At 37.2% G+C, this 11,304-nt stretch overlaps 2 protein-coding genes and 1 non-coding gene across 3 annotated transcripts; 1 reads left to right on the forward strand and 2 right to left on the reverse strand.

Moving 5' to 3' along the window:
* Nucleotides 1–166: 166 nt before the first annotated feature.
* On the reverse strand, nucleotides 167–3,649 carry LOC137741068 (SUPPRESSOR OF GAMMA RESPONSE 1-like). Its single transcript, XM_068480873.1, has 6 exons — nucleotides 3,546–3,649; nucleotides 2,546–2,678; nucleotides 2,243–2,429; nucleotides 1,487–1,980; nucleotides 915–1,223; nucleotides 167–830 (listed from the first exon to the last, which is right to left on the reverse strand). The coding sequence occupies exons 1-6, from the start codon at nucleotides 3,551–3,553 to the stop codon at nucleotides 777–779; spliced, it is 1,185 nt and encodes a 394-aa protein (XP_068336974.1). The 5' UTR covers nucleotides 3,554–3,649; the 3' UTR covers nucleotides 167–776.
* Nucleotides 3,650–4,107: 458 nt separating this feature from the next.
* Nucleotides 4,108–4,179, forward strand: TRNAD-GUC (transfer RNA aspartic acid (anticodon GUC)). The gene has a single exon. It is a non-coding gene; the product is annotated as a tRNA-Asp (tRNA).
* Nucleotides 4,180–4,338: 159 nt separating this feature from the next.
* On the reverse strand, nucleotides 4,339–7,221 carry LOC137740233 (serine/threonine-protein kinase STY13-like). Its single transcript, XM_068480077.1, has 6 exons — nucleotides 6,532–7,221; nucleotides 6,110–6,242; nucleotides 5,824–6,019; nucleotides 5,332–5,456; nucleotides 5,067–5,225; nucleotides 4,339–4,978 (listed from the first exon to the last, which is right to left on the reverse strand). Exons 1-6 carry the CDS (start codon nucleotides 6,660–6,662, stop codon nucleotides 4,658–4,660), a joined length of 1,065 nt encoding a protein of 354 aa, XP_068336178.1. The 5' UTR covers nucleotides 6,663–7,221; the 3' UTR covers nucleotides 4,339–4,657.
* Nucleotides 7,222–11,304: the final 4,083 nt, after the last annotated feature.

Raw genomic sequence — 11,304 nt, forward strand, 5'->3', positions numbered from 1 at the left:
ACCAATTTGGCACTGCTCCCTAATTTTCTTAATTACGAAAATAACATTGAATTGTAAGTAGAAGGGTAATTGGTGAGAAAAATTTACATGAAAGAGAACCGACATTATCTCACAATTATTAACTTAAACACGTATTTTAACATTTCTTATGATGACACTTATAGCTTTAGCCTTTTAAAACATCATCACATTGATGTTTTCGTTGTATACAAATTATTCTCAAAATCTTACTATTAAAAATAAATAAATAATAAAAACAAACCATTGATTATATAGCAAACATTTGTCAAGATGCAATAAGTTCCAAATTACTCAATCCATCACATGAATGCTATTGCCAACAATGTATGAGCATATCACAAGATGCTTTGATCTGCTATACATTGGTGGTAAAAACAGTCTCACTTGTCCACAAGCACGCAACGCCAATACTTAATACAACGATCACCCATATTTCGGCACCTAGGAGAAGTACGAATGGCGGAATATAAAATCATCGGTGCCAATTTTCAGTTGAACATTCTGAGCACTGAATACTAATCTCAGTAGTCGACAGCTGAATGACACGGATATATAACTCCATGGCTACACGCCAAGGCACCTCATAAGCTCGGAGAAGTTGCAGAGGGCAAGGGGAAAACCCATGCGTCTCCAAGAGCGCTGAAGTTGCCTCGTTGCCACTGAAGAGTATGCGGGAAAAGAGGCCAGTTAAATGGATTCTACGATTGCACAAAATTGGGAATTCGATGTCATTCCCGGAAGCTCTTTCATCGTCATCATAACCTGTCGAGCCAATTAAGTAAACTGTCTTGGGAACAAAACTGCAAATCCTGCATTATGAATGTGATTTTTAGTACAATATTTCTATAGAAATCTAACAAAGCAGAGGAAGAGAGAGTAAGCAGGAAGCTTACAGCTAGCTGGAAATCTGGAGGAGAATCAAGTTCAATGTTTTCAAGGTCATGAATTCCACACGATGTGCTGCTGTTTCCAGTCACCCCGTATGTATTGTTATTAAAGTCAGTGTTAGATATGGGATTCGGTGCTGAACCATTTAGATCGGTGGAATAACCGAAAATCTCCTTGCATAACAAGGTTTCGCCCAAGCTATCTAAATCGTCAACCTGAGATTCGCCTACCAGCCAGGTAGGCTGCCCAATGTTGTCCTCAAACCGAGTATCAGGTTGAGGGACATGATATGCTTCCTGGACTAGCTCCACTTCCTATTCCACAAAGTAGATTTCCAGTAAGAATCCAACATGCTCAAGGATTTTCGGGATCAAAGTAAAAGTTCTTGAGTTTCATCTTATTTTCCTTAAGATCAGCAAATGGGCTTCTTTTGTCTTGGGTGGGATTTAAAACTAGCCTATGGGATTTCACCGAGTGTCTATGTGCCGACGAACATTTTCAAAATTCCATTTTCCCTTTTCTATTTACAGCAGTATAAAAATCACAGCATAATATTTTTATGAAAGTTGCCACATACCTTGGAAGATGAGGGGAGCATAGCTTCATCAGGAACATCATCACACCAAACAGATTTCCCTGGTCTGGGTGGAATTGGAGGATTGGTTGCGGGGGTCCTGGGACTAGTTTGAAGTGCGTTGACGTCAGAGTCTTCAACGACCACATTGTTATCATTCGTTTCTGACTGCTTATGCTGTTGGTAGAATATCTTCGACACCACATATTCACCATCTTTCTCATCATCTTCAGCTCCCAGGTGATACTGATGCATCGCCCAGTTCATCTTCTCTGGTTTGGAACCTTTCTTCGAACTTTTGTATAGAACCATGATCTTCTTCCAGCCCGTAATTCCATTTTCTATTAAAGCCTTGGTCTTACCCGTTTTGTGCCAGCGGATATTCTCTGCAGCCACACTACGTTGATTATCAACCTTGCGGCGCTTCCTCTGACCAGTAGCATATGCATTCATTGTTTTGTGGAAAAAATGGATGCTGCTTCCATCTTTTGTTGCACCTGAAACAAAACCAAGGTACAATGACCTAACCACAATTTAATAATCCTAAACCTACAGATCGATATTCGAAACTAATGAGAAGAGAGCAGCTAAACTAATCTCATTAAGTTGCATCCTTTGACACCAAAAAAGGGGGAAAAAAAGTTCCAAGTATTCGTTCGATTTGGTTCAGTCCATATCAACTTTCAGCACAAGTAGATGATGCACTAGTGTAAAAATGAACACATGGAATCAGAAATATGAAGCATGGGAGATACTTACCAGGAAGGTTTTCAGGATGATCACAGTAAATTCCATTGTCCCCCTCAAGGGTTGGGATGAACTCATCAATAAACATGTGTGGCTGTGAGTTTCCGACCCCACACTTAGCTGCTAAGTGTTCTAAGAGTTCACCATCAGATGGATCAAACTTCACACCAACTGGTAAGCCAGGCCATTCCGATAAAACCTACACAAGTGGAGTTGCAGAAGTACTTAAATGAATAAAAAGCTTAACCTATAAGCTGAAAGTTGTGGACAACATATAATCATTTGCATATGAATAGAACTAACAACCCAGCTTACATCACTGTTATCTATAACAAAATGGCAATTCGGGCATTCACGATTTGCCCCAGAGTCTTTGATTGGACATGCAGACGATTGAGAAGCATTCTTCACTTTCTTTGCAAGTCCTCTGCTGTTAATCAGCCAAGCCCTACAAGAACTTTACACTATAAGCCACAAAATTTCATCACAGAAGCAATTTTTAGCTAGAATCTAAAGAAGCTATGACCAACAGAAAAAACATCCGAACCCAAATTATCATCCATTTCACATTCCCAGTACAATTGAAAAGGGTGAAAACTGACACGGGTTTCTCAGGAAAAACACACAAATTCACAAGAGAATTAACAAAAACACTGAATCAAATATCAATCAAGCATCTGTATAGTCATATTTAACTACAGAAAGTAAATCGTTTCACAAATGTAAAAACTTTCTACATTATCATCGACTCCACATTCCCAGTACAATCGAAAAGGTGAAAACAGACATGGGTTTCTCAGAAAACCCCCAAATTCACAAAAAAATTCACAAATTCACTGAATAATATGTTTCATTCACCAATAAAAATGCTTCCTTTTTTTCAACCATGCATTACCAAAACAGAAGCTTTGACATCATCAGCACCTTAATCCCAAATTAGGAAGCTCCCCATAAAGTAAAAATCATTAATCCTTACAGAGCTAGATTGAATATTCCTGTTTAATGGGTTCCCCCAAAAATCAAAATTTACACCCAAATCCAGCATCTGAACACTTCTAAAAAGCAAACAACTTTCGAAACAGTATTTTCATCCGAATAAAACCCAGACACCAAAAACTAAACAAGAAGAAATTACATGGGTTTAACCGTTGAAGAAGCTGGGAAAATTTGTATAGATGTTTCTCAGCTCCCAATCAAAAGAAAGTTTCCAGAAATTCGTATATTTATTTATTTATTAATAATTTCTATAATTATATATTATATTTTCCACCCATATTTGAAATTTTTCATCACTGACGAGTGAAAGGGCTCTCACCTTGCCATTTCTTCGAAGTCGGAGACGATGTTTCAAGGAAGCGCATTCCAATTTATAGAGAGAGAGAGAGAGAGAGAGAGAGAGAGAGGGAAAGGGGTCCTTTCTCCACCGGATTAAGTTAAAGTAGCGAGAGAGAGTGTGTGTGAGCGGGAAAATCCAGCTTCGGACCCGATGAGCCGTTACCTACAAGCCTCAGGTTCGGGCTCAGAGTCTTTGGTCAATGAGGAGGCGGACCCACCGCGAGAAGCCGTCTCAGTGGGGTATGGAGTTGACGAAACCTGAGTCCGAAGCTGAGGTGCGGTGAGAACGAAGCTGTCCTGTCGAGCTTTTTGTGGGGGTTCGAAAACCGAGTAAAGTGTAATTATGATATTTTTTCTGTCGGACTTGAGGACGGACTACCGTGCTCCCCAAGCTACATATAGAAACGTTTTGGAGACTTTTGTGGATTCTCGATTTTGCCCCTCAATATTGATGTGACTCGACTGCTTGTCTTGGACACAAAGTAGTCAGATCGGGCAGCTTGGTAAATATAATATAATATATAGTTTAATGAACAACAAATGTCGTTGTAGTATAGTGGTAAGTATTCCCGCCTGTCACGCGGGTGACCCGGGTTCGATCCCCGGCAACGGCGTTTTTTTCAATTTTTTTTCAATAACTTTTATTTTATGAACTTTGTTTACTGGACCTAACGGGTATCTGTGGACATCTTCACAGTCCAGAAGGAAGACCGCGTACATTATTTGTTAGAGTTTGAACTCAACATCAATGGTCGTCGAGATCGAGATTACGAGAAGCTCAAAAGAGATTTTATTGAACAGGAGCGAAGGCTTTTGGATGAACCCCTTATTTTTACAATGTCAACTCATCACAGCAACCCCAACTCCACAACTCTAAAAATTCCTTTCTATTTGATCTCAATCAGACCAAACTAAACCTAACGACTATCCGAATTTCAACGGTAACATCAGACCGTAGGCCGCTAAATGAAAAATTATCTTTTTTTCCCTACTGAGTAGTTGTCTACTAATATTTCGGGGCGTGCCTTATTGAGCTTTCCTAAGAGAGTAAGTTAATAAACATTTGAAAGGTAAAGATTACAGCTTGCAGGATCAATAACACTGGCTAAAGCAGGAGAAAAAAACTTTAGGTTTATCTTCCATGTCCGTGTTGGGTTTAGGGGTTTCACCCGAGTCGTCGTGAGTAGCCATCAAAGAACTAGTACCAGGCGACTCTGGTGGGAGTACAGCGTTCTCAGATTTGAATATCCGTTGAGGGATAGCGGGTGCTGGTGCCGAAATAGTAGAGAGGTAATGCAGTAGCATCTGTATAATTTGGGTGAAGTTGGGCCGGTCATTGGGATCCTCCTTCCAACATGAAGTTACAATCAACGCCAAATCCTCGGGGAGGCTTTCTGCACTCGGCCTCACATTCTGAAACAATTCGTATAACCTCAAATTACGATGCTTAAAAACTAAACAATACCGAGTTATGAATAAGAATGTTGTGGTATTTTGTTACCTTAAAAGCAGCTGCATACGCTGCTTGTAAATTTGACATGCCTTCGAAAGGTAGCTTGTTATGGATGAGTTCCCACAATACAATTGCAAAGCTGTAAGCGTCCACCTTATGATTGTAATGCTTCTTTTCTCCGTGTCGTAATGTAACTGTGCTGTAAAGCTGCCACCAAATACAAAGGTGGAAAATTAATTTGCTGATATCAAACACACTCACAAGACAAACGAGAAAACAAATTTTCAAGATCAATTTAAATACTGTTACGTACCTCAGGAGCCATCCATCGGTATGTCCCAGTTTCAGCGGTCATCATCTCTGTCAATGACTCTTCTCTTGCTAAGCCAAAGTCCGCAAGTTTGACTGTTTTTTGGTCGGCAGTCAAGATCAAATTCTCTGGGAAAAGGACAGGACAAAAGTGTAAGATTGTGGAACAAACCCCGTTTTCGGCAATAAGCTTCGCCCTAACAGTAGTTCCATCCAGAAATGACAATTATGTGAACTAAAGCAATTCGTTTTGTGTTCCGGAAGTTATTCTGCTATTGAAGTCTTCAATCATGCTGAATACTAAACTATCAGCTACCTAATGCTAAACAACAATCCTTCGGATTTGCATATTTGAGACATGCTCACAGATAGATTTCACTTTAATCCTTCTTGGTTCTTCTATGTAGGTGTTCCCACCTTGACTCTCCTAACGTCGAGCTAAGTGACTTCGTTCATTGGTCAACCCTTATGTTAAACAATGAACTAAACCACATACCAGGTTTCAGGTCACGGTGAATGATACCGTGGGAGTGTAAGCACTCCATAGCACGAGCAATATCAAGCGCAAACCCAACTGCCACGCACGTGTCCATACACCTTGGCCGCATACTGAACAAGTATTTGCGCAAAGTTCCACCTAGAAGAAGCTCAGTCACTATGACCATGACAGGTTCTTTGCAGGCACCAATGAACTGGTAATACAAAGTTTAAAATCCCACATCAGATATCGCAAATACGCCTATTTAGTAATCACAAATACTTATCAAAAATTAGACAACAACCTTCACTAAGTTTTTGTGCTGCACTTTCGACATCATTGCCACTTCCCTCGCAAACCGCGCTTCTCTCTTGGCAATCTGCTCTGGGGTTTCTCCTCTATGAACAATTTTTACAGCAACATTTTGATTCTTATATCTAGAACAAACAAAACACAACAAACAAACAAACAGATTAAGAACACAACAGAACAGAACATCATCGTTGTAACTCGACACGAAAAACACATATTCGGCATCATAAACACAAGAATTGTACAACACCAAAGCAAGTTTTGATCTTTGATTAGTTCTGCTAAAACCCAACTCAATCTTGCATTTATGTTTAACAAGATCTAAGAGATAGTTGTAAATTGCTAAACTTGAGAAACCAGAAATTCAGAATCTAAGACAAAACAAACACAGAGGTTGTACTGAGGTTGACTTACTTTCCTTCGTACACTTTGGCATGCGCGCCTTCCCCAATCCTCGGACCAACAAAAAGATGCTTTGGATCGATCAGCCACTTGGCGTCCAAATCGAAATCCGCAACTGAATAAACCCCATTACCAGATCCCATAATTTTCTCTCTCTAAAATTCTAAAACAAAGGGTACCCTTTATTTGTAGGACTACATTTGAGATAAAGATGGAAGCTTTGGTCTGGATAAAAATGGAAACAAAGTAATAAAATAAGGAGACTTTGTATGATTGAAGAGGGAGGAAGATGAAGACTTTCTATTTCTATAATAAAAGGACTTGCTTGGTACTGTAGGTTTCGGAAAACAGACCCATCCCCAGGATCACGGTTGAGGATCCTACAAATCTAGGATGTGCCTTTTGTTTGGGGGGCAAAGAATAAAAACCCAGAGGCAAACACCAACAACCCTACAATATAAAAATGGTCACTGATGAGAGCTCTATCAGTGGGAGTGGATTAGATTTATTATTGGGAATTGGGGAGAGAGAGGAAATCAGTAGAATAGCAGGCAGATAGAGTTGAGCAAGGCAGAGGAGGATGAAACTGAGAGGATCCAGGTGGAGATTTGGGAACTTGGTGGCGGCGACGGTGGCGGTGGGCGGGTGGGAAGTGAGTTCAGTTGAGATTAATTTGTTGGCCTCCTCCGCGTGTGGAATATTACTGTCTTGTCTTCTGGATCCAGAGATAAACTAGCCTCTGTCAGAGAATAGTGTGTTTCCTTTGTTTATCTTCCTTTCTACTTCCTTTTCCCTTATTTATACTAGCAACCGTAAAATTTTATAATAAGAAAAAATAAAATGATTTCTAAATTTTTTTTCTTTATGATCTTCAAATGATTTTTCATCGCTGAATGAGACTGTTCATATCTTTGACTACTAATTCTGAATAAATATTTCTTTAACTAAAAGTTTACAAGGTAACTGATATGATTACTTAGTTATAAGACTTTGGAAAAAAAATTAAAAGTATTTTGTGTGCAATTTACTATATTATGCATAACTTTTAATTTATTAAAGTTAATTTGGTCTTTTCACTCTTATTTGGTTGATTAAAAGAGTTTCGTTGATAGGTAGTTTAGAGTCTTTTCACTCTTATTCGGTTGATTAAGAGAGTTTCGTTGATAGGTAGTTTAGATTATAATAAAATAAAATAATTACTAAATAAATAGATTTTTTTAATAATATGATATTATGTACATTAAGTGGTGGAGGGAGTGAGTTAAGCTTCAATATGAGACAGTCATAATAATTTGGTTCGAATTTACTTTGACGAGAATCGAACTTAAGACTTCTCATTTATGAGAGATTTTTCAATTTACTAGAAACACGTTGTAAAAATACAATTGGTTGGAAACTTAAAAAAAAAAAAAAAACTATTTTATTATGACACTTGGTGTATCGAGTCATGTTCAGTGTTCGCACCACACTGAAAAAAATTCCTCACTTACAAGTTAAAATAAATGCTATTAAATCGTAATATAAGTGACTACTAAATAACTGATTTATATATTTGATTTTTAAAAGTTTAGGGGAAAGGAAAGCTAATCCATCAAGGCCAAGGCCTACCACAAGTATCCTCGAGAACTTACACAAGGAGTCTTAGTCCTTTTTTTGTTTTTACAGATCTTGCACAAAAAAATGGTTGCTTACAATGGAACTCAAACATAGACCTTACAACTCAACTAATCCTCGGTGGAAAATACACATGTATTTGAGCAATCTTTTAATTAATGTAAACTAAATTATTGAGTCAAATTTTCATGCAATAAACATATTGTTTTAATTAAATTAGCTATATACAATAAAAAAAATGTCTATTTATATCATCGATTCTAAGATTTGATAAAGAGAATATTTTCAAGATGTGCATGGACATAAAACATATACACACTGTTCTAACTAAATTAATCAAGTACAATTCTGCAAGAAAATGGAAGATATGTGACTTTTATTTATTTCATAGATTCTATGAAGGATAAGAAAATGTTGTCGGAGAAAAAGAAAGGTAAACGGGCGATAAAAAGACGAATACAACACAACGATACAATTGGGGCTTCGAGAAAGTGCCCTTTTGGTGGCCACTAAGGCCAAAAGCCCATCACAATAATTGAATTCCAATGTCTTATTAGAAAGCGAAACACATTACTTTGGCGATTCTGAAACTTGACAGTGACAAATGTGACAAATGTGACAAATATGACATAGACAATAAGGATGTGTGACTTAGATATCAGGTTGGAGGAAAATGAACTGAAGTACAGAGGTTAAGGCAAAGAGATATGTGAGAGGTATTTCACGAGTTCGATATCACATTATTATGATATATTTTTTCACATTTATTATATAGATTTTTTAGTATGTCGAAAACACAGCTTGATATACTAAGTGTCATCACACTAATGATTGGATACTTGAAAAAAAAAAATCAACCACTTGTATGATGATACTTGATGTACCGGGTTGTATTCCGGCACATTGAAAAGTTGTCGTCTCCTAGTCCAGATCTACTGCTCTTTATTTTAAGACCATCTCCAATGGTTGGGTTAAAAGCCAAATTTTTTAGCCCGGAAAATTTAACTTTTAGCACAGAAACAGCTTTTCTGCTCCAACCATTCTAGCCTAAAATTTTAGCCCGAGATTATTAAAGAATGAAATTAGGTTTTTTTTTTTGTTAAATTAATTTTTTTTTTTAAATAAATATGCAGACTATCGTAAATTAATTTTATGAACATTTTAATCTAAAAAAATTTAAATTCCGATAAATATTGGGTAGAGTCCACTCCGATTTCTGGGCTAAATTTTGGGGGGAATTTGGCATTGGTTTAGCATTTAGCATTTAGCACAAAATTTCCCCTTAGGTTGGAGTGGGTTTGGGGGGGAATTTTGGAGGGTAATTTAGCTTTTAGCCCACCATTAGAGTTGGTCTAAACACATCTTTGTATTCATTAAAAGACAAAAAGACAGGCTAATATTTTGGTCCCAGTATGCAAGAACCATACCATATACAATTAGAAATCCATTAGAATTAGTATATGGGTCCTTCACGCATTACCAATGCTCAAAAGTTTTTTCCTATAAACGTATGAAATCAAAGTCTGATCATAATCTCCTTATTTTTGGTGGATTAGTGAGTCTTAGAAGCTAATACAAGACGTTGGAATTAAATTTAGAGGAAGAATTAAAATACCTGTCCGCTGTGGTTTTAAGATTCCGGCCACCCAAATCTGCAGAAGCCTTAAGATCCTTTCTCCACTGCTCAACCTAATCTGGATCTTCATCCCTTTCATGCTAACAAAGTTAAAAGAATAACGTAAAGCGAGACACATGATAAAAGTTTAGGTGGTAAAGTGAACAAATCAGCATATAGAGTAAGTAAAATTTTGTCTACATAAGTATCATAGAAATGCCTTTAATATTTTGTACATATAGAAAATAGATAGGGTTAATTACATCGATGTTCCCTGAATTTGTCATTTATCTTCATTTTTGTTTTTAAACATTTTATTTGTTTTATATGATCTTCAAACTCGCTATATTTAACAGAAAAATAAATGGAGTTAACAGATATAATTGAAGTACCACATGAGATTGAGTTTGAGAACCACAATAAGAATAAAAGAAAAACTACTCTAGAATGAAGGTAAAATTCGTGACGACAATGCCGTATATCTAAAAAATAGTTCAAGCAGATTAAGATGTTAGCACATAATCGTGTATCTTGTTTATTGAACAAACAACGAGGACAACAATGACGTTCTCTCTTTCGAAATTCATAAACAAAATTAAGATTTCTTTCACAAAATTATCATAATTTTTGACAGAATTAACAGTTGAATTATAAGTTGAGCGGGCAAATCGAAAACAATCACAAGAACTTAGGACATACCACATCAACATTTAGCAAGCAGTCTCATAAGAAATCCCAATCAAGATAAAACCATTCAACAGTTTATTCGATTTCTCCTTTCATATGAGTATGGTCCGGAGGATTATTTAAGTGACGTTATAACATCTTTCTACCAATAAAAAATGAAAAATAAAATAGGGCCTCGACACCCGTGGCAAAACCGGACATGGATTAGAGTACGTTTCAGCTTGACCTTCTATAAAAGCTATAGGCCACGACCATTGTTGCCACTGCCCCAACCACGGCAGCAGCTGTGAGAACATCGCTTTGCTCCCAGTTCCCAATCAAGCTTGACAGCTTCCGTAAGGCACCCTTCCTGGCACACGACTCTGGTTTCTTTCAGCTGCTTTTCCTCACTTCCACCTTTCTACTCAAAGTTCTAAAAATTGCTAGGCGCTAGTCGGGCGGCAGGTAGGAGCATAGCGCCTAGGCGACTAGGCGGGTATCTAGGCGACCTAAGCGGATTTATGTAAATTTATTATATATCTTGTAAATAAGTGTCTATTTAAACCTAAAAAAAAAAAACTATACTTGTATGAATAATAAAAGAATGATAAAATGCAAAAATAGCACTAGAAAAATACACAAATTATATACATCCAAAAAGTTCAATATTTAAAAAATAGTAAGCACTAGTCATAGTGCCAGCGCGTTGCTGCGGGTGTTATAAGTGTATAAAATATGTAAAAAGTTGGACATTAAACTACAAAATAAGGAGCAAAATTAGTGTCTTCAATATCTAAGTCTCGGCCAAAATGATCTTGGATCTTCAGCTCATAATGTAAACCTGGGTACTAAAACAATGTAAATTATTGAAACAATGACAATAAATAATG

Source organism: Pyrus communis, chromosome 7 (assembly GCF_963583255.1).
Source record: "Pyrus communis chromosome 7, drPyrComm1.1, whole genome shotgun sequence".
NCBI classification, from domain to species: Eukaryota; Viridiplantae; Streptophyta; class Magnoliopsida; order Rosales; family Rosaceae; genus Pyrus; species Pyrus communis.

What these genes read in the sequence shown, in the direction of transcription:
- LOC137741068 (XM_068480873.1), bottom strand. An exon ending in TTGTTATAGATAACAGTGAT is followed by an intron (nt 2,430 to 2,545) that starts GTAAGCTGGGTT and finishes CCACTTGTGTAG; the next exon opens with GTTTTATCGGAATGGCCTGG. An exon ending in CTCCAGATTTCCAGCTAGCT is followed by an intron (nt 831 to 914) that starts GTAAGCTTCCTG and finishes TTCATAATGCAG; the next exon opens with GATTTGCAGTTTTGTTCCCA.
- LOC137740233 (XM_068480077.1), bottom strand. Translation starts at nt 6,662, where the DNA reads ATGGGATCTGGTAATGGGGTTTATTCAGTTGCGGATTTCGATTTGGAC. An exon ending in GCCAAAGTGTACGAAGGAAA is followed by an intron (nt 6,243 to 6,531) that starts GTAAGTCAACCT and finishes TGTTTGTTCTAG; the next exon opens with ATATAAGAATCAAAATGTTG. An exon ending in AGCACAAAAACTTAGTGAAG is followed by an intron (nt 6,020 to 6,109) that starts GTTGTTGTCTAA and finishes TTGTATTACCAG; the next exon opens with TTCATTGGTGCCTGCAAAGA.